The following is a 23,343-nucleotide window of genomic DNA, read 5'->3' as shown; positions in this document are numbered from 1 at the left end:
AGAGGAAAATAAAGATAGTAGCAATATGTATGCTATCTTTTCTTTAAAATGATGTATTTTATCCAAAGTTGTAGCTCAGCTGATTGTAAGGCTTCTGTTAGCAGATTGGGGTGGCATGCAATTTTTAGCAATTTCCTCTGCCCCCAGATTTTGTTTTGGAGCATCTTGCAACCTTCTGGAGTTGGTGAGGGAAGTATGGAGGGCTGTAGGTAGGAGACGTATTGCTGAATATTGCTTCCATCTCTGTTCCGCTGATGGAAGTCATACTATCAACTGAGTGGAACTATTGGATATACAGTATTTTCCTCTCTCTCTCTCTCTCTCTCTCTCTCTCTCTCTCTCTCTCCAGTATTTTCCTCTCTCTCTCTCTCTCTCTCTCTCTCTGTGTGTGTGTGTGTGTGAGAGAGAGAGAGAGAGAGAGAAAGAGAGGATGGGTGAGAGGAAGGAAGAGAGTGAGCTAGTACTGTAACAAGATTTGTTGCACTAGTCATGTGGAAAAAATCATGAGTGTGTGTTTTCTCAGATACTGAAGTATGTGTTGGACAGTACAGTATCTTAAAGAGCAGCAACTTTTCAGTTTGTGAACCATTTGTCTATGAGCTTGCTTTTTTAAAAGAGCTATGGCTTGTCTGTGAGGTTGATTAGCTTGAAACAGCTGGACATTGCTGTTGCTTTTGATCAGGGATGAAATAATTAGGAAAACTGAGACTATCATTTACAGTGTTGTCACTTTCTTACTATGCAGTGCTATGCATGACTGTCTACTTGTGGTGGACAATGCAACTGTGATCATGAGGCAATAACTCTTCTCCATTTGGCTCTTACAGGTTCTTTGCTTTTATCTTTGTCGTAGAAAATATATGAATCTTAATAATAATAGAAGATATGAGTTAATCATTTTACACTGAATTTTCTCTTTATCCTAGGAAATAATGTTTTTTCACTAACAAGTGCCATCCTATTGTCTTACCTTTTTTTTGTCCATTTTGTTTTGGTACTTACTGAGTTGTTTTGTGTTTTTCTTTGCTTTTACAGTACAGGGGGGAAAAAAACCTAAGGGAGAAAAAGCAAATCCCATTGGATAAATGAGCTTTACTCCCAGGTTTATAGGACTGCAATATCAGGCTACTAGACAAAATGAATTATTACTTGCCTTGGATTTTGACTGCTTCTCATAACTACACATACACTAAAGATACTAGAAATAAAAACATTCCCCCCATTTCAGTTACATTAAAGTTACAATTGTAGACTCACTTATTTGGGAATAAGTCCCACTAAATGAATTGTGGCTTAATTCTGAGTAAACATGTACAGAATTGCACTGAAAGTGTATTTTTTTTAAAAGGAGTAAAACCTGAATGTAGCCAATTACATTAATGTCTGTATTTCTCATCTCTTCCAACTAAAGCCATGACCTCTCTGTCAAACCCATTGGACTCTGTGGATACAACACCTAGACACATAGGATTACATTGCTCAGTCATTTCTCCATCTTCACCTCTGGCTTATATGTATTCAGTGAGAATGACAGGCTCTAAGAGTGTATTGAGAAGTTTCTATATGCCCTCTATTGCCCCCTCCAGCCCTCTTATCTACTTAGTGCAGGTTAGTCAGTTCTTTTACCCTCTCTGATTCTGGCTTAGACACCAGATGACTATATTCCCCCCACCCCCCCGAAGTAAACAGGAAAACCATCATTTCCTGAGATGTGGAGCCTGCTGTATCCCCTTTATTCCTATGCTCTCCCAATCTACCTTTGGCTTGTGATTATCTTTTTGTGTTGGCTTTTATAGACAGAAGAGTCTTTAGAAAACACAAAGCATTTGTTTCAACTTGAAACTTGTTCAAATAATATGACAACCATATTAATTTGCCAATTGATAAATAACTTGTTCATATTACAGATTGTTGACCCAAATAATTTTGTAATATGGTTGTTGTGTAGTGCAGTCCTATCCATGACTACTCAGAAGTATGCTATGTTGAGTTCAGTGGGACTAATGTGGGACGGTACCCCTAATGTCATGTGTCAAAATGTGGACCAGCATTGCAGTGGACTGCCAGTACAATCTCTGGCTGTTGTATTTCTAGAGCAAAGGGTAGGTGTGATTTAATGGAAAACACATGATTTTGACCTTCAGAATTCCTATGAGAAAAATGATAAGGAATGATAACTTACTCAATAGATGACAGGAGTGGGTGCCTGGCCCCTTCATGGGGAATTTTGTGGGTGCTCGGGCACTCAGAGCTTCAGGGAGTTGGCACCTATGATAGATCAAGAAAGCTTTTGGGCAATCATTTAAGGAAGCCACACTGGTGTTGGTGGTGTTAGTTGAGGCATCTTCAGGTTCTGCTCCTATTCCAAACTGAGACCCTGTTACAAATTCTTCTTGTTAACATCTCTTCTCTTTAGGCAAACATTTCCACTTCTGTATTTGTCTTAAATTACATTGGTATTACACATAATTTTAGAATTGGGTACAAGTGTGTGTGTGTGTGTGTGTGTGTGTGTGTGTGTGTGTGTGTACTCTCTCTCTCTCTCTCTCTCTCTCTCTCTCTCTCTCTCTCCAAATCTTTTAAAAATCAAAACAAACACCCTCCTCTTTTGCATTTGTTTTTGTTTGTTTGGACTGGATTGTCTAAGCTGTATGTCTTCCTAGATCTTTTCGGTCAGACTTCTCAAAGTAATTTTTGGGGGTCTTAACTTATCTTCCTTGTGGGAACTCGTATCAGTGCAACATTAATAATCACTGCTGTAGGTGAGTGTGTAGAAACTATTATGCACAATTGCATGTGGAGATCTGTGGTTTGTGTCAGTAATGAAAGACCAAGAGTAGAAGAGGAACCAGTCAGGACCTCTTCAACCTCCTCCTGAAACCATACACTTGGGACTAGCATTTGAACTAGGTAGCAGCCCTTCCTGAGGTCTATTTCTCCCAACCTGATTTGAGAAGGCAAAGCAATGGGGTTACAGTCACCCCAGATCAGTGAAAGACCCCTGTCAGACATTCAACCCACCCAGATCTTTGCAGATCCTGCCTCAGGATCCTACCATTTCCTCCTCCATCCCTGAAGGACTGTGCCCCCTCCCTGCTAGGACCACAGAAAACAACTGACCTAAGTGTAACTTCTATAGTTACAAGCTTTTCTCTTGTGGTTCTGATAAATGTCCATACATTTAAATGTAAATGTACAGAACTATAAAGGTAAAGGTAAAGGGACCCCTGACCGGTAAGTCCAGTTGCAGATGACTCTGGGGTTGCGGCGCTCATCTCACTTTACTGGCCGAGGGAGCTGGCATTTGTCCGCAGACAGTTTTTCTGGGTCATGTGGCCAGCATGACTAAGCCGTTTCTGGTGAAACAAGAGCAGCACACAGAAATGCCATTTACCTTCCCGCTGGAGCGGTACCTATTTATCTACTTGCACTTTGACGCTCTTTCGAACTGCTAGGTTGGCAGGAGGTACAGAACTATAGGCTTCAAAATAGTAACAGCAAAATTTTCTGTTACAAAAATGTGAAATGGGCACCAGCTTCTGGGAATGGAGCCCTTTTGGCCCCCTGAATATTTTTGGTGTGGGGGCTACCCCCATGTCCAAAAAGTGTGGAGGTAAAGTGTGGAGCCAAGCACAGTGTGGCTCCAGTGGACGGCTCTTCCTCCTCCTCCTGAAGAGGAGAAGGAGAGTGGAAGTGGCCTTCTACTGGTAGTGCCAGGAGGTGGTGGAGGAGGAGCCGCTGGCCATTGAAGTCATGTGCTCCCCCCCCCCCCGTTCAGCTTCTCCCTAAGCTCCTCCCAATGTCCTGATGTCAGGTTGCAACACTGACTCCCTCCCAATAGCCCTCACATGCTGGTGCCTCTGATGTGAAAAGTTTGCTGGATCTGAAGTACTGTAGAGCTTGGACAATCCAGTTCATTTGAGTGGCCATTAGAGGACTGCTATATTAGGAAGCTGGAACAGGCTTTGTGCTGAGAACCAATTCTTTTTATCTAGTTTCTAGACTCTTTCCCAGATGTAATTGGGTACAAGGTAATATCCTGATGATGAGTCTGAGCAAATGTAGTCAGTGCTCATTTAATGTTTGGAATTCCATTTTTATGGTCTGCATATTCTGAATATAATGTTAAACTGTGATTAAATAGCAATCGAAATGGAAGCTTTTGATGTTCTCACAACTGCATCAGAGGAGAGGGGTTAGATAGTACATGAGCCCAAGACTCATACTGCAGTAACCAGTAATTTTCACTTTTTGTACAATGGGGATGTAGACTAGAACATAGTAAATATATAACAAACTATATTTAATCGGGTACAGTAAAATTTTGTGACACAAGAAGAAAAAGCAAGTGGAATTTAAAGTTTGTTCAGAAGCAAGTTTCACGGAGCTTAGTGAGATTTATTCTAAGTAAATCTGCAAAGCTTAATAATTTTTTTTGTATGCATGATGAATGTCAATGTTCAGTCACTATGTTGATAACATTCTACTGATACTATGTTTCTTCTAATCTGCTTTGTTGAATTAATCATAAAGGCAAAGGGTTGATACTAGTAACACTTGGAGAACACAACTACATAGAATTACTCAATAAGATCATGCCAATGTTAAGCATATTTAAGTTCCGTTGATTTTAGTGGGAGAGCTAGAGATATGCTTAGCTTTCTTTCCTGTTGTCCTCTGTTAAAAGCTAACTTTGGCTGGATTACATCCTCATATGTGAAATTTGGCCTTGTTTATAATAGGAAAAGGGATGCGGTTGGCACTGTGGGTTAAACCACAGAGCCTAGGGCTTGCCAATCAGAAGGTCGGCGGTTTGAATCCCCGCGAAGGGGTGAGCTCCCATTGCTTGGTCCCTGCTCCTGCCAACCTAGCAGTTTGAAAGCACCGCAAAGTGCAAGTAGATAAATAGGTACCCCTCCGGTAGGAAGGTAAACGGCATTTCCTTGCACTGCTCTGGTTCGCCAGAAGCGGCTTAGTCATGCTGGCCACATGACCTGGAAGCTGTACGCTGGCTCCCTTCGCTAGTAAAGCGAGATGAGCGCCGCAACCCCAGAGTTATCCGTGACTGGACCTAACTGTCAGGGATCCATTTACCTTTACTATAATAGGAAAAGATTTGTTTTCTAGACAAATTACTTTTCCTCCCCCTGCTTTTTAAAACTTTTTTTCCTGGATGTGGGAGGACTAACAAAAAATATTTACTACATCATCATACAATCCCAATTTTTAATAATTTTGATGGGCTTCACTTGCTGTAATACTGCACTGTTAGAATGAACCAAGCTTTTGTATGGGAGTAAGTGACACTTGTTAGAGTGCAAAACGTATTTATTTTGAAATAGATTTTAATCTGGCAAGAAATAATTATGTTGTTCCCTACTTTCATCTGCTGATTTTCATACTGAATTAGGAGAGCAGGCAACCTCTCATGCCATAGGGCTAAAGGTGGGAGTACAAATATGAAATATTGCAATGACAGAACAAAGGAGCATTGCCTAATTAGTTGCTCTACTTGCGAGGTTCTCAAATCAGCATTGTGAGCATCTCCATTCCAAATGAAGGTAGCATCTCATGGTTCAGTACTTTTCACTGGTCATTTTACTAGCATGAAGCTACAGTATATCTTCATGCAGCAGAAGTAAGGGAGCCATTGACCAAGCTTTATAATGCGTGGCTAGAAATTTCTTTTTTAGAAAGTGACCAGTGTTTGTGATAAACCACTGCAATCTCAGATGGGGGGAAAGTGGATTGAAACACTGACCCAGTCTTTCCCAGATCTGTGGGAGGATGAGAAGAGCGGGGAAAGTGTGTAAGCCTGAGGCTTCACTTCATTTTGTTCCAGCACATGTACGTTGTGTTGCCATTGTGTTATGTGTTCAGCCCATTCTCTGTTTACCTCCTTTTTTCTGCCTATCCCCCCTTCATTTGCTCTGTTATCCAACTCTCTTTACATGCTAGAGTGCTTTCTTTCTTTCCTCATCCCTTTTTTCAGTACACCTTTTCTAGTCATCTTGTTCTGTGTGTTCTCCACTATTTCTGCTTCTTCTCACTAAGTTTGGTGGCAGCACTACACAAGACTTGCTCTCTCAGATGTACCTCAGTGCCTGAGATACATGTGGGTTGTGCAGCATAGTTGACTGCAACAAACTGGAAAAAACTGGTGCCAACTTCAGGAGGAGCATTGAATCCAGTGAGAAGAGAAGCAATGCAAATATAGTGATGCAGACATTCTTATATTTCCAGGTTTTTATGACCTGAGAGAGCTTATATATTTCTAGAAAGAGGTGGGAAAGAACAGCAAACCATGGGTAGTTGGAATTCCCTAGGAGGCAGCAAATGTCAAAGAGGAGACTGCAGTTGGCCGTGCACCTTATGTTGTGCAGGCCCGTGCTCAAGGCTGGGAGATTGCTTAACAGAATAACCTCTGGTGGGTCCTTTCTGATCCTGGCGAGCTCCTGGCTGTGTAGTTACTTGGTGACAGCAAGAATAGACAGCCATTTAAATTCCCTACAAGTGCTTTATTGGGGTTAATGTGGGAAATTTTAAAATATCTGTTTGCTGTAGCTGCTGCCAGACACAGATGCCCTGGGGTGACACAAGTTCTGACTGACCCTGGGTACCAGTTGCTAATTCCTGTGTTAAGGCATTGGAAAGCCTGAGCTCATGTCCTGTTTCAGGAATATATTTTGTGGGTATTTTTAGCTAATTCAGTTTTAATTCCCTATATGTAAAATAGGAAAATTAGTGGTGTATATAATTGGATTGTTCTGAAGATGAGTTTTTCAGGATTGAAAAGCACTTTTACACAATTAAAAACTATAGACATGATGAATAATATACTTGATTTATGGTAAACTGGACCTAGGAAGTTAGTGGTTAGAGCAAAGTGATAATGATTATAATGTGCTTGATGATTTATTTGAAACAACTCAATGACATAATCTCCTTCTGAAGACCTTTTCATAATCTATTTATTAATCTTTAATAAATGTTGAAGGATTTTTGTGTGTGCTTTGTTAGCAAAGAGAGAAAAAGAACTATTTCATGTAGTTCACAGTTATTCTGTGGTGGTGATTCCTATAAGCTTGGCCTTGTGTACTTGAAAAACCACCTGGTTCCCTATAAGCCTACTTGACTGTTCAGACCCCCTTGGAAGGTGCTCCTCAGAGTGTCTCTGTCTTTTTGAAGGTGGCAATGTAGTCTTCTCAGTTGTTGTACCTTTGTATCTTTGGAGCTTCCCGCCCCTATTGGTTTGTCAAGTGCCCACCCTAGCTGCTTCTAACCAACACTTTAAAACATTTCTATTCTTTCTAGATTTTAATGGAATTTGATCTTATGGCTGTTTGAACTGATTTCTTGTTTATTGTTCTGCTTTTGTATAATTTTAATAGATATGTATAAAAACGTTTTTAGCTGCCTTGGGAGTTCTTGACTGAGAGGTGGGATAAGACTATTTCAATTTGGTGATGAACACTAGCTTAGATTGCTTTTTTAAATGGTTAGACAAATCCATAGATATTAGGTCTGCTAGCTAAGTGGAAATCCCACTCTTAAGAGGCAGTGCACTTCTGAAACCTCGGTGCTTCTGGGTGTACAGCAAGGGAGGGCTGTTCCTTTAGGACTTGCTTGTAGGCCTCCCAAAGGCATCTAGGATCCTGGATTACCTGGAGCTTTGGTCTGATCCAATAGCTATGGTCTCTAATTGTGGATTCAACCATCTTTTCCCCTCCAGGTTTGATGATTCCTGTCTTTTGTGTGGTGGAGCAGCTGGACACTTCTCTCGAATATGATAATCGAGAAGAACATGCAGAGTTTGTTCTGGTTCGCAAAGATGTGCTTTTTAGTCAGCTGGTGGAGACAGCACTCCTGGCTCTCGGATATTCTCACAGCTCTGCTGCTCAGGCACAAGGTACTGCATAAAAGTATTTGATTGTTTCGTCACTAGCATGCAGTAAGTTCTTCCATAGTCTCAAGATGTATTCTAAAGGCAAATAAGGAAGCTAATAGTAAACCTTAAACCTGCTTACATTACATGGAGGAAATCCCATTGAACAAAAGCCACTTTGCTCCTTTTTGCTGCTGTGCGAAGCTCAGCTATGCCAGCATTTGGCTTAGTTTGTCATCCTAACCCAGGCTCATGGTTAAGTTCCCTGCAATCTAACCATGAGCTGTTAACCAACGTTTGTTCTTGGGTACAACATGTGGTTAGTTTGGAGAGGGCATCACCATGGGTCCAGGCTAAGCCAAATCTTGGCTTAGCTGGGGGTGGCAGCAAAAAGGACTGGAATGAGTAAAGTCACTGTCAGGAGCCCACACATGCACTCTAAGCCAAAGTTTGGCTTTATATGATATGCAGACCAAGCCATTACCAGATGTTCCTGATAAATATAAAGACTTTACAACAACAATAATTTCTTTCTCCAATAGAAATTTTATAGCTAATTGTTTCCTAACAATTAGTGAGACAAATTAAGGAAATCTACTTCAGTTGTCTGGTTAGATTTAGATTATAAAAATACTAGATTTGAGAGACCTTTCTATGAAGGAAAAAATGATTAAAAACAAAGCCAAACTTTTAAACTTACAGTCCAGAACTGAATATATTAATTGTTGTAACAGATGAATGTTTTAAACCTTATGTGTTATGCAGCTTTTGTTTTCAGCATATGCGTTTACCTGGAGAGAAGCTGAACATTCCCTTACAATTTTAATGTCTTCTTTCTTTCTTTCTTTCTTTCTTTCTTTCTTTCTTTCTTTCTTTCTAAGATATTTATTCAAGATTTTCTTAATACAATATAAAAAACAAACAAAATGACATATAACTTTACAATAACCATACTTTCTTCACTTCATTGGACTTCCTCACGTCTCTCGTTCCTGCGTTCCAAGTTTATCAAACTTTATCCAGCAATTTATCACCTTGTTTCAATTCTTATTTTATAACTTTCAGATATTATGTCCCTAATTTTAAATAATTTTACCCAAATCTTAAAAGCTTAATTTTAACATATTATTTAACCAAAGTTTAACTTTTCATATATTTTCACTTATCTTCATATTCCTTTCAACTAATTTAATGGTGCCATATTATTTATAATCTTGCATCTTTCTCAACACTCATACAGTTTACAATATTTTTGTAAATAGTCCTTGAATTTCTTCCAGTCCTCCTCCACGACCTCTTCTCCCAGGTCTCGGATTCTGCCGGTCTTTCTTTCTTTCTTTCTTTCTCTCTCTCTCTCTCTCTCTCTCTCTCTCTCTCTCTCTCTGATCTGTCACCCAGTTAAATAAATCTCGGTTGTTCACATGAGCTTTAGTTGATTACTGATTAAATTTACATAAATTGAATGAGTGAAAACAATGACAAGAAGCATACTTAGTTTTTAGATGATGTATAGATGTATATGTGTATTATACCCGGCATCCTATTAGAAAATACATTGCCTTTCATGAGTCAGAAAAGAGAGAATGTTTATTTTAATATGTAGCTTTAGAAGTACTTTAATATATATTTTAAAAGTCTGCTACCCAATTTATTCACAGTACCTTTTTTGTAGACCATAGGTACTGTTTATTCAGTTAATCTAAACGATTAATTGTTTAACAGTACAATCCTTTACATGTATATTTAGCAGTAAGTTCCATTTTGTCCAACGGGACTTACTCTACTTTTTAGGATTGCAGCTGAAATGTTGAAGCCCTAACCAGCATCACCCCACCCTAAAAAGAGGAAGTTGCTGAAATTATTTATCTCTGCATTTTAGTAGATTCTTTATAAAGGAGTGGAATGATACTTCTTGAGTCAAGAAAAATCATTGGTCTTTGCTTTTTTTTGATAAATAATGTGGATGGTTTGCACAGTTATACTAATTTAAGGCTGTGATTCTAAGCATGTTTACTTGCAAATTAATTTCACTTAATTCAGTAGATCTTCTTGCTTAGCAAAGCTGGTTAGAATTGGACCACAAGTGGTTTTTAAATAGTTTTGGGGCACAAACCAGTATTTTCATTATTTACTATAAAAATGCACCTGACAAATTTGGATATATTCTGTAAGAGTTTCAGTTGTCAATAAAATCTAGGTATCCTGGAACATGGACTACTAATAAAACAGAATTTTGAATGATTTAAAAAAATCAAAGCAGTGTGATAAAGAATATGAATCATCACCAGCTTTATGAGCAAGCTTAAGGGTCTAACTGGAAATAAAGCGTATGTGTAGTAATAGTCTAGCGATGTTGCACTCAGTTACCAAACATAAAAAAGCAAGAAAAGTGTTTTAAAAGAACCACTTCATGCCATTTTAAGGACATTTCTTTTTGAATATAAAGGTCACTATATCCCACTGCTTCTGTCATGCTGAACCAGCTTCCTCTTTGACAGCACTATCCATCTTGGTTAACACAGTTGCTTAACATGTTGTGAGCTAACATGTGGAACATTCTGAATTAAGCAGCCAAGGCATCATTCTTGGCATCTACAAAGGGAAGGAGATCCCAGGAAAGGGTGCTTTATGGAGGCATGCAGCTTCATTCACTGACCCACACACTTGCTGAGCATTTCACTAGGGGAGGTATATGGGAACTCATGTGGAGGAAGAGAGATTGTCTCAAATAGGCTACTGCCTGTTTCATCCTTAGGAAACAGTAGCTAGGCTAACAGGTTAAACATTTATTTTCTTGGCTTGCATATTTTGTACCTGTCATGGTCCAGAGACTGCTCTGTGTTAATCCAGATGCTTCTATGCACATTGGAGTGACTTAGAAAAAATACTTGGAGGTAAGGCAAAATGCTACATTTTATTCTGGGGCCTAATGTTAGTAGTTGCCACCACATCACGCTTTTAAAAAACGTTTTACTTCTAGCCATCCTCTGTGAAGCATCTATACAGTCAGTCTGCCGCACTTGCTTACCATATAAGCTGACTTTCCAACTCACCATCTATCTGTAAATGGACTGTATGCTATTTTTTCCATGGACAAATGCCTTTCAAAATTTCAGTACCTTTTTTTGAATGAGGTGTGGAGTTGAAAGAATAGAAACTCAGGTGATATGACTGAGCTGCTGGGTTAAGAAGGGAAGATATTTCAGTTTTGATACTTGGTTTGCGGTCATAGGCAAACTGCTTGTCTCAATCTTTCCCAGAAGGCAGTTTCTGGTTGGCTGGTGCCAAACATCTCTCTGGGAAGTTTACAAGCAGAACATGAGGTCAGCAATATTCCCATGTTGATTTTCACCAATATCTGGTATTTATGAGTGTATTGGGGAAAGATTCTCAATAACTGAGTTCATGTTTGTGTCAGTCCTTGGCGTCTCTAGATGGGGGTGGGCAAGACTTTAGTCTGAAATTCTGGAGAGCCCCTGCCAGTCAAGGTAAAGGTAAAGGTAAAGGTAAAGGTAAAGGGACCCCTGACCAATAGGTCCAGTCGTGGCCGACTCTGGGGTTGCGGTGCTCATCTCTCTTTATTGGCCGAGGGAGCTGGCATACAGCTTCTGGGTCATGTGGCCAGCATGACTAAGCCGCTTCTGGCGAACCAGAGCAGCGCACGGAAACGCCGTTTACCTTCCCGCTGGAGTGGTACCTATTTATCTACTTGCACTTTGACATGCTTTCGAACTGCTAGGTTGGCAGGCGCAGGGACCAATCAACGGGAGCTCACCCCGTCGCAGGGATTCGAACCGCTGACCTTCTGATCGGCAAGTCCTAGGCTCTGTGGTTTAACCCACAGCACCACCCGTGTCAAGGTAGACAGTACTGAATGAGATGGACCAATGGTCTGACGCAGTATAAGGCTTTTCCTATATTCCTGCATTGCCTCTGAGCTATCACCACTGACAGGAAATGTCTCCATTGACACAGTTTAGATGTCTCAAAAGACAGAATTTGAATGGTGCAGGGGAGAGGATCCAATAGTTAGGTGGGAAGTTGTGGTGGGCTTGGCAGTGTGAGTGAGACTGGCACCTTCACCTCTTGGAGGGGTGTCCTGATTTTTGTTCTACTCGCCTGCAGGTAAAGGATAATATAGCTATTCAGACAGTACTAATGGGAATGTTTAAGGTCAGGTGTCTGATGTTTCTATCTAGGGTAGAAATTAAATGTGGATTTAAGTGACTCAGTGAAGAGTTTTTGCTATCCCAAGCAATTGCGTCTATCTCTGTAGGGAAGTCTGCTTCACATATTATGAAATTCCTGGATGGAAGACACATCTGAATAGGAATTATCATTATCTCCTTTCATGCAGGCTGTCACATACAAAGATTATACAGGGTGAGTCCTTTAAAAGAGGCCCTGTGGATACAGAATACACATACAGACTCACCCTGTATATGCGAGTAGTACATACAGCTGTTGAGAACGTCTTGCAGGGTACACACTGAATACATAATAAACCCCCTGCTTCTCCCCTGAGAAGAGGGGCTGCAGTGGTTGTCCATGGAGCTGTGTACTCTGGTCCATGAAGCTCTGCATGTAGAATCAGGCTTTCAAGGACATGGGTGGATCAGAAGTGAGAGGACGTAAACTGGATACACACCCCAATGTGCATTTGAGTGCAGATGCTCTATAATCACATTTCAGTATTTTCAATGGATAGACATCTCTGCTTGGATGCATATTTAATTTGCATCCCGTTTTAGCCTGTTCCTGATCCAGCTAAAGAGATCAACACTTGGATGTCCATTTCCAATGCAGATCTCTTTTGTTGGACTGGAGTAAGGTGTGGGGTAAAGAAGGAAGCTGAAAGGGGAATAATGTGTCTTCTTTATGCCCTGGCACACTTTCCCCTAACTATGGGGTTTTTTATGCATTCACATTTATAAATAGAAAGGCAATATTTTAAAATTAAAATTAAGAAACAGAAGGAAACATTGTATTTTGATATACCAGATTTTTCATCCGTTTACCCCATTTTAATAGGGAGGGGGAAGAGAGATAGGCTGTAATGTAATAATATAAGAAGAAAGCAGCAAAATAAACCATGAAATGTTTTCATGGGGCTACATCTGTATATTTTATTTCTTGGATTATTTTGTATGTCTTTTGTTATATTCTCCTTCCTCCCAGTGTTACGGAGAAGGGTTAAACTTCACACAATTTTCCTTTTCATCCTGTTATATCTGCTTAGAAAAAATGCCCTGAACTGGCATTGGAACCAGAGTTTCTTACAATCCAGCCCAGGAATGGGGAGCCTGTGTCCCTCCAGATGTTCTTGGACTACAGCTTCTATATACAGTACCTGATAATTGACCATGCTGTCTGGGGCCGTTGGAGTTCGACAACAGCTGGAGAGCCACAGCTACCCCACCCCGCCCCAATTTTGTGATAGCAAAGAGCTCAATGTCTTTGGATAATTGTTCATGTACAGTAAAGAGAATCTGAGAGATGGAGAATGAGTCTGGGGAAAAATGTGTGAGTGCTTCAGCATACTGCAGTCATTTTTATTTACACAATAACACTACGACTGGAGCCTGGATAAAGAAATGGTATCTCAAGTGGCATCTGAAAGACTAATCCATGAAAGCCTATGACATTATAACTTTGTTAGAATTCACTTCATCAGATGCAAATGAAGTCTAGTCTATGAAAGCTCTTGCCATAATAAACTTTGCTCTCTGTAAATTATATCTCAAGTGTTAACCATGTAATGCAAGCAGTTGATAGAGCAGGGATCCCTCCCCCCCAGTTCAACAAGGGTACTGTTGTTAAATCCCTTTATTTTTGTTTATACTGTTTTCATTTTAGTGTCAAATGAACACTGATTGAAGAGTCACCTTTATTAACATCCTGTCTAGTCAAGTAGTGGTTTAAAAACACTCAGTCACTCTTCAATAGCACATACACCCGCTTCTGTTTCCAGCACAACCAGAGTTGTTGATGGTCAAACAAAGATAGAAAATCATTTCAGGAAAAATCATACAGCCATTTATAAAGAATCTCATAAGTTCCCATTCAGCCTCATTGAATGTTGCAGGTGTCCTTGTATCTATTTTACCGTAAGATTATACTTGACATCTATGTATTTGTTGGCACAGAAGAGAAAATTTTAAGTTGTGACTTTTTCTTTATTATAAAATCAGTTTGCAATGTTAAAATAAATTTTTAGTTACAGATAGGTAGCCGTGTTGGTCTGCCATAGTCAAAACAAAAAAAATTCCTTCCAGTAGCACCTTAAAGACCAACTAAGTCAGTTCTTGGTATGAGCTTTCGTGTGCATGCTCACGAAAGCTGTGTATCTGAAGAAGTGTGCATGCACACGAAAGCTCATACGAAGAACTGACTTAGTTGGTCTTTAAGGTGCTACTGGAAGGAATTTTTTTTGTTTTGAAAATTTTTGTTGAAGTAACATTGATTATGTGCTGAACACCAGATTAGTATATTAAATACATGCATATTTAAAAGGCATTTCCCAGGCAGATTGCTTAAAAATAGTTGGATGGTTTAGAATTTTAAGATAAACTTAAGGCTTACTACTTTAAATATCTTTGTACACTTGATAGTATGGAAAAAGGTTGGTCTCACACTTAGGAAAATAATGTCTTAATACTGTTCAGCTACCATATTTTCTGCTCATTATATTTTCATGTTAATTGTACATTATTCTTACTCAAATGAGTTCAGAGAAGTTTTAACATAGTAGTTTGGCCAGAGCCAGCATGCTGCTATATAATTTTAAGCTCTGAAGTTTTGTATGTGTGCTATAATTTTAAGTGATAATGTGTGTTAACTCTGGTATCTGGGCATAGCTGTTTTCCAAAGGCTTGTAGCATTACACCTGCACACAGTCATAGAAAGCAGTGCACAAGGGCTAACGACAACTACTATTCACTCTATCACAATACTTTTGGTCAGTTATCTCTAACCATTTTTTTCCCTTTGTACGCATGAGGTTGAAAGAGAATGTGTGTGCCATTCATGACACTTAGTTTTGTCTCCCCCACCCCCCCTTTGCATATTTTGTTTTCGGAATATATTTATTGCATAAGCATGGTTGGCGGAGTTCTCCTTCAGCTCCAGGCAAAAATCATTAGTGGACTAAGTAGTAGATACTTCCTACTTACATTCCCAATGGAAACCCATGGTAAATATGTTGTTCATCCCAAAAGCCGTTAACAGGGTGTTGTCTTTCCAAATCTGTAGCTTTTCAGCACCCTGTGTGAATTCTGTGAAATACTTGTAAGAGAAATGGTGAGGGAAAATGTTTATTTTTAACATTATCTGGCAGAGATCAACTTCTGGGCAAAGAGGGCTTGCCAAGTCGCAAACTGAGTAATAGAGACAATCTTACATTTTTACTATTACTTAATTTTTTTAAGGCTTGAAATAAATTATTAATCTATACACTGTTTAGTGAAAATAAAATTGTTGTTTTAGCAAGCAGTTGCAATTCAACCCCCCCCCCCCGCATGCAAGTCACATGCATTTAGTGTTTCATCCTTATAAATAAATAGGTAATTTGACAGTAACCTGTAATGTTGTTACAATAAGAGTGGCATTGAAAAACATTATTTGTGATGCATTTTGAGTTTATGCCGTAACAAAATTTGTTCTAATTTAGAGCTAAAGAGCAACTTTCCCCTGGGAACAGAGCGGGGCAGGGGAAAAACCACCCGGATTGTCCCTAGCAAGCACGGGTCAAGTGGAAAACCACTCAGACCAGCACTTTCTAGGCATGGGATAAGTAGAAGTGTGGGTGAGCCCCAACCCTGAAATCCAAACCCCTGTGTGTTGGATGGGGTGGCAATCAGCCTGTGGAAAGCCCCTAAATGGGGTGTTCTGGGGGAGAGTCTGAGCCAGTTCAGGGTCCACTGGATGCTCAGCAGGCCCCACTGCCATCACTAGATAGCACTAGGCTTGAAATAGGAGCATGCTCCACCCATGCCTTTTGCCCAGTTCTGTATTAGTGATGGGACTATGGATGTGGTGGTTCGGTTAGTGATGGGGCTATGGATGTGATTATTTGGCTCCTGATTTATTGACATGTATCTATAGAACACAGCTTATTAAAACATGCTTTCTGTTTTCAGCTTCGTATTCTTTAGGTGTACACTTATAAGTGTGGTGTGTAAAGTAGACTTGTGATTGTCCTTTTGTACAGACTCCCCACCCCTCTCAATCCCCAGAAAACTGAATTATTGTGTGGGTCTAAAGGCCCATGTTCAGCAAAACAAGTAGAGTAGTATCTCGGACATTTAAAAAATGCAAGTATTTAGCAGAAGACTTTCAAATGGTTCATAAATAGGCAGCTTTGATTCACTTTGTTTAATTTCTTAACAAGATGATTATAGAGAGAAAAGTCACTATGCACTTTAAAAGTCATGTGACTTTGTGATGCCATATTATGTCAGTACACTGCAATGCCTGGATTTCTAAAATTTGAGGGAGACCACCTCTGTAACTCTCATATGAAGAATGGAGTATTTATTCATGCATTCTAAACAGCAGCATAAAATATTCCACAAACCTTAAAATGGGACCACATGATTGCTTCTGGATAAGCAGTGCAAAGCATCACCAAGGCAGGTATAGTGGTTTATAGAATCACATTTATTTTGCTTATGATACATTTTTAGGATACAAGTTTTAGGATGGTCTTTTTGGTCTTTTTGCTAATTCTTTCTACAGGGAGTGACTGAAGGTAAGTGTGAAGAACTTGTTGCAACAACAAATGCAATATGTAACTTCTTTCACCCTGAAACTCCATTGTAGATAAGGAGTAGCTTCGCAATTGGGTTTGCAGGATTTTTGTGAATGACTGAAGAGAAGCCAAACAGTGCTTTCTTTATAAAGCTCGAATAGTTGACTTCGTCAATACTGGGCTATAAGAATGATGGGAGGGAGGAGGAAAAAGCAAACTGAGACACTAGTTCTTAAATGTAGGTCTTGTAAGGACCAGCTGGAATGAAAAGAGTTCAAGAGAAGAGGAGCAAAAAGATCCTGGTCTCTCAGCACAGCTGATGGAGAGGCTCTGCAGTCCCATCTCTCCCTCTGCTATAGCCATATAGAATGGCTGCTCATTCATATCTCCAGAATTCTTCTCCCCCTGCTTTTGTTATCACTCCAAGTATGTTGTTGATGGATGCATTGCCCATCTCACCCATTCTCCATTGCATGGGGACATTTCTCATCAACTAAATGGTCATGATTTCAAATAAAATGCCTTGGATTGATTGTATTAACATCTGAGTTCAGATGCATACGAGCAAAAAGGGGGGGGGGGAGTCCTTCGGGATTTTGGAGCAATGAAGTCTCCTCCTTTAGTATTTTTCTTCAACATATGCCTTACTGTTAGAAGTGATTACCTTGGCTCCTTGGAGGGTACGGTCGGTGTGTGCATGTATGTTTAATTTATATGTCATGAAGTTGTAGTTTGCAGAGGAGAAATGCATTTTAAATAAGTACTTTTTATGAATGGCAGCCAATTCAATTTGGAATATTGCTTATTACAATTAACCAGACAGATTCTGCTTGTTTCTCTGTCACTGAATCTTGCCCCTCCCAGAGTTGGAATTTTGGTGTTCTCTGTTTAAGCTAGATGCAGACCAGATCCATATGTGAGTTAGAGCAAAGATCTCCCTCTTTATACCAGAGCTTAACATTTTCCTTTCCACGGTCCATCCCCCAGGGGCATCCATAACCATCTCTTACTTTACGAGCAATTTTCAACCATTATTTAGAAAAAGATTGATTTCAATGATACATTTTAATGAAATTTACCATTTGTACTTCAAATGCTTGTGTGCTTCCCACAGGCATCTGGTGGACTATTGTGAGAACTGGGTGCTTCAGTAGGTGGGTCATTGACTTGATCTAGCAGGCCCCTTCTTATGTTCTTACATAGGTCCTGACCAAAAGTGCATATCAGTTGCTACATGGAACCATTAAAATGTTTTTAGTTTAAATTCAATGCACATTTTAACAATATTTTTTGTTTCATTCATTAATTAAATATATATATTTTACCCTGCCATTTTGAAAAAAAGAATGTTTTTGAGGTGGCTTAAAAATAGTAAAAGTAAATAGTAACAGAGTAATCCTAACTGGGATGCAGGTGGTGCTGTGGGTTAAACCACAGAGCCTAGGACTTGCCGATCAGAAGGTCGGCGGTTCGAATCCCTGTGACAGGGTGAGCTCCCATTGCTTGGTCCCTGCTCCTGCCAACCTAGCAGTTCAAAAGCACGTCAAAGTGCAAGTAGATAAATAGGTACCGCTCTGGCGGGAAGGTAAACGGCGTTTCTGTGCGCTGCTCTGGTTCGCCAGAAGTGGCTTAGTCATGCTGGCCACATGACCCAGAAGCTGTATGCCAGCTCCCTCGGCCAGTAAAGCGAGATGAGCTCCGCAACCCCAGAGTCGGTCATGACTGGACCTAATGGTCAGGGGTCCCTTTACCCTTTAATCCTAACTGGGGCCAGTGACAATCATAGCAGTGGAGTCATCACTGCATCCAAATCCCTGTCCTCCTGCTGCCAGTAGAACAGAACTTAGAGGGGATGGTTTTATGCCAATTTTTGTGGTGCCAGCTCCAGGATGGGCACAGCTGAAGCCCTTGTGGGGATCCACAAGGCTTCAGAGCCTACAGATCCAAAGCCTCTGGCACCCTGTCCCCAAATAACCAATTATAGGGCTTTGCGTAGGTTATTGTTGGTGGGAGAACTACCAACAGTAGCTTGCCGCCCACTTGTGTAGAGGTTAGACTTTCACCTCAGTGGACTGCACCCCCCCCCCACCAGTGGAGGCTGGTAAGGAGGCAACTGTGCTGCTTTCTACCCTTCCTCCACTTTCTCTGAGAGCCAGTGTGGTGTAGTGGTTAGGAACCGGGTTCGCGTCCCCGCTCCTCCACATGCAGCTGCTGGGTGACCTTGGGCCAGTCACACTTCTTTGAAGTCTCTCAGCCTCACTCACCTCACAGAGTGTTTGTTGTGGGAGAGGAAGGGAAAGGAGAATGTTGGCCGCTTTGAGACTCCTTAGGGTAGTGATAAAGTGGGATATCAAATCCAAACTCCTCTTCTTCTTCTCTAGCATCAAAATTACTACATCTTTTCCGCAGGGCCTGCAAGACAGAGCTGTTCCACCAGGCCTTTGGTCAGGGCACAGCCTGACTCCCTCCTTTGGCAATCTTCACAGAACTTTAGCCTAATGGTTGCCATCAATTTGAGTTGAATTAATTTTAATGAAATGATTTTAGAATGTTGTCTAATTTTATTGTTAGCCACCCTGAGCCCGGCTTCGGCTGGGGCGGGCGGGATATAAATAAAATTTATTATTATTATTATTATTATTATTAGTGGATTAGGATTTCAGCCGAAAGCATCCAATAAACTACTGCAAAATAAAACACCAGGAAGGCATTAGAAAATGCAACAAGGCATTTAAACTTGGAGCTTACAATTTAAAAGAGATAAAATCAATCAGCCAAACCTCAAATTCTAAAATGGCAACCAATAAAAGAAAGATACATTACGAATTTTCAAAACCAGGTTGAATGATATAATTTATATTTGCATGAACTCAGGAGTAGGAAATGGGTGTATGGAACAATATGGAGCCTTCCAAAGATGGGGTGCCACTATGGAGAAGGCTTGCTTTACTGTCATTGCCTGGCTAACCTCCACCGGTAGTGGTACCTTGCATAATGGGTGGGGTCATATTGGAAAAGGGGATCCTTGAGGTGTCTTGGTTTCAAACTGTGTACAGCTTTATAGTCAAATACCAACATTTTTAATTGTGCCCAGAAATGCATGGGAAACCAGTGCGATTCTTTTAAAAGTGGTGAGATTGTTCCATGCAACCCAAGTCTCAAAAAAGAGTCTGAAATATCAATTGTGTTGCCTCTATATCTGGGCCAATATTTTGACTGTTCTTTGGGAAAAAAACCTTTGAAATTAAATAACTGCTCCTAAAATAATCAGCTTCAGAAAGCTTTATTTAATTCTTAGACTAATTGTGTTCTCTTCATAGAGTTTTTATTAATTCAGTCTAGTTACTTAGATTAGATTAATTTAATATAATCTCTGAGTTAGGGCTCTGTCATAATATTTCCCAAATGTGAAGCGGCATCTATTACATGAGACTAATCTTCATGCAACAAAACGCAAAACTTCTATATAAAGTTACATGGCACTGAACTGAGACTGATAGTATATATTATTATACATTGGTTGAAGGGGATGGAGGAAAATAATGCAATCTTATATACATGCCTACTCAGGAGTAAGCACAATTGAGTTTACTATTGGCTAAATGCATATTTGATTGCAACCTAAGCCATATATCAGTGCAACTCTCTGAAAGATAAAAGCAGCAATGTTAAGCACTTCACGTTCCCATTCCTATGCAGAGATTACAAGAATTGAGTGCAAGACCTTCTGTATGATCTGTGGTCCTAGGTGTTATATATGTTCACAGAATATTAACATGAGCAGACTACTCTGTTCTCTTCAGCTTTGTGTTACTGTCAAATGAACATTTTCTTTAAATAAAGGAAATACAGCTATGTGGGAACCACATACAAATCAGAACTCAGTTTTCTTACTGCTTCAGAACTAGTTATACCACAGCAGAACTGTGTTGGGTTTCTCGGCGGGCTGTTCATTCAGCTCATGGGCCAATTTGTGTGGGATTGTGGGAATAGTCCACTCTGTTAATGACATGGATATGTTGCAGCCTGCATAGCTGAGCCAATTTTTCTGTAGCTTTCTTCTTGGTACCCAGGGGTAACAGCTATATTAGGAGATTTATTTGAAGTGGAAAATCAATGAGACCACAGTCGGACTAGTCCTCAGAACTTACAACAGAACCTCTCTTGCATGGACTGACAAAGTTGTCTAGGAGGAGAAGGCTTTGGTTCTGCTCAAGTCTCATTGTTTACAATAGGAAGGGAGGATGTGTCCAAGGAGAATCACATGCCTATGCATGCCCACACCCCTCAGCGCTATTACAATCATGATAAACATCATCTTAACATTTGCAGCTTTGATTATGACCCGCAAATGTGTCTGTAATATGCCCCTTTAGCATATGAGCTGCCTGCTGGCCTGTATCTATGTGTGTCATTATTTAAATTGTGATCCATTAATAAAAGAGAAAATACAGAGAAGGAAACTATTTTGTAGTAGCACTGACCAGTTTGAGCAATATGGCAAGCCCTTAGCTTATTGTTTGTATTGAAATCTCTTCTGAAGTTTATAACATGATAACTTGACATGCCGACATATCTTGTCACAAGCAATCTTTAGCCAATTTGGCAGCAATTCTATTTTTTATTGAAATTTGGATCAGAAATGAACTCTGATAGAATTCTTCTAGAAGACAAAAAACAAATGTTTGGGATGCTTAACCAAGTGAAGGGCCTAGTTTAGGCCTATTGATTCATAATAAAACTGATGGTTCTAGCTGGAGAATGACCTGTTTTTAATTCTTAGAATTTAAGTTCTACTCAATAACATTGAGCCTATATATATAAGTGTATACTTTAGAACAGCGATTTAGTGATTGGAAGATACCCAAAGTTCCCAGTCCAACAAAGCTAAAAGTATCCAGCAAATGAATGCTAAATGCTTATCCTGTAACTGAAGGTCACCCTTCTGTTCTGTTCATAAATTGAAGCCTCCGAGTCAAGCACATTGGTTAAAGTGTAATTCACTATGTGTGGTTTTCCAGGTGATTTGTAGGTGCATATGTCACTGTTATCACATTGTTTATTCCTGTTTGTCCACTGAATTGTTTATTACAGTAGACCTGAGGCTTATGTGGTGAATGTGGGGTGGGGATGGCTCCTTTTGTATTGACATTAACATAGTAATTTGCAGCATACAATAAACATAATCATAAATCAATGCGTTGGTGAGCATAATGCTTTCCTTGGAGAGATATTATGAGGTTTAATTAATTAATGTTGGTAAAGTGTTTTGAGATCCTCTGTTCCAAAGCAGTTTGGAACAGCAAAGCTGTGTTGAAGTAAAACCCTGCCATCTATTCTTACCTTATCATCAGGGCTGGCCCTATGATAAGGCAGAGTGAGGCAGCTGCCTCTGGTGGCAGATGCTGAGGTGCAGAGAAGGGACAGAGCTATGAGTGCCATGTAGCCTGCCTGGTACCTCCTATGGTAGCCTGCTGCCCTAAAGTACAGTAGAAGATACTATCCTACTTTCACCAGTATTGTAGTAAGATTCAACTACCAATGAAATTGGCTTCTGTGCGTGCTGGGGGAGGCTGCCGTCTTGTCCTTTGCCTCAAGCAGCAAAATATATTGAGCTGGCCCTGCTTATCATGCAGACAGTGCCATATGCAGAATTATACAAGTGCAGATACTTTGTAGTGTTCATTCAGTTGCTACACAAGTGCTAAACTGTATCGGGTGCCTTGCTGAGAACTAGCGGCATTTTAAGTGCAGCGAGAACCTTTGTAGTGTAGGTGAAGGGAGTTGATACTAACCCTTGCTTTCTTGATCAGCAACACCTGAGCCAGGTAGTATAGATTTATTATTTGCTATGCATTCAATAGTATGTAATCAACCTGCTAGAACTGTGAGCACTTTAACTGATACAATGAACATTAGTTAATTTTTGTACCATTTGGTGCAGTACTGCCATGTAGTGGCTGCTGGCTATGTTGTTGACATATGATTCTATTAGAATCAGAGGTGCCATCTTGCATCTAAGATTGGGGGGCCCTGGCATGTGACGCTGCATCATTGGGAGGAGGCTGAGCACGGAGTTCAGCGTGGAGTGGCTTTCTCTCTCATGCTCAGGAGAAGCTGGCATAGGAGTATTATCTTAAAAGGTAAAGGGACCCCTGACCATTAGGTCCAGTCGTGGCCGACTCTGGGGTTGCGGCGCTCATCTCGCTTTATTGGCCGAGGGAGCCGGCATACAGCTTCCGGGTCATGTGGCCAGCATGACTAAGCCGCTTCTGGCAAACCAGAGCAGTGCACGGAAACGCCGTTTACCTTCCCGCTGGAGTGGTACCTAGTTATCTACTTGCACTTAGACATGCTTTCAAACTGCTAGGTTGGCAGGATATCATAAAAGATGTCAAAATAAAACCTTACAAAGGAGATCAACTACAGAGTATCCTTTCTACATTATTTATAGAAGCAACAACACCTTTTGGGGTGTTCAAGTTATTACAGAAAGCATAATCTTCTTTTATAGCATATCTAGAGCCATGTAATTGAATGCTGCACTTACTGAACCACATTCATGTTATTTATTTATTTATGAATTCCATTTTACAGCAAACACATTCAAAAGTTAGTTCCCCAAAGAGAATTTAATATTAATCTTAAGAACTTTCACAGGTATGGTACTTTTGCAAGGGAAAAACAACAACATGATCAATGGGAACAC

The 23,343-nt window shown here is 40.2% G+C and overlaps 1 protein-coding gene across 2 annotated transcripts in view; it reads left to right on the top strand.

Annotated features, from left to right (window-relative positions):
• Positions 1 to 23,343, top strand: part of SATB2 (SATB homeobox 2) — a 121,770-nt gene that overhangs the window by 20,000 nt on the left and 78,427 nt on the right. For both annotated transcript variants that reach the window (XM_083707949.1, XM_083707950.1), the window contains exon 3: positions 7,733 to 7,909. In XM_083707949.1, the coding sequence (XP_083564075.1) occupies positions 7,733 to 7,909 (177 nt within the window). The remainder of the gene's footprint in view (positions 1 to 7,732; positions 7,910 to 23,343) is intronic.

The sequence above is a fragment of the Podarcis gaigeae genome (genome assembly GCF_964106915.1).
Source record: "Podarcis gaigeae genome assembly, chromosome: 1".
Lineage (NCBI taxonomy): Eukaryota > Metazoa > Chordata > Lepidosauria > Squamata > Lacertidae > Podarcis > Podarcis gaigeae.
This window is presented reverse-complemented; position numbering and strand designations above follow the sequence as displayed.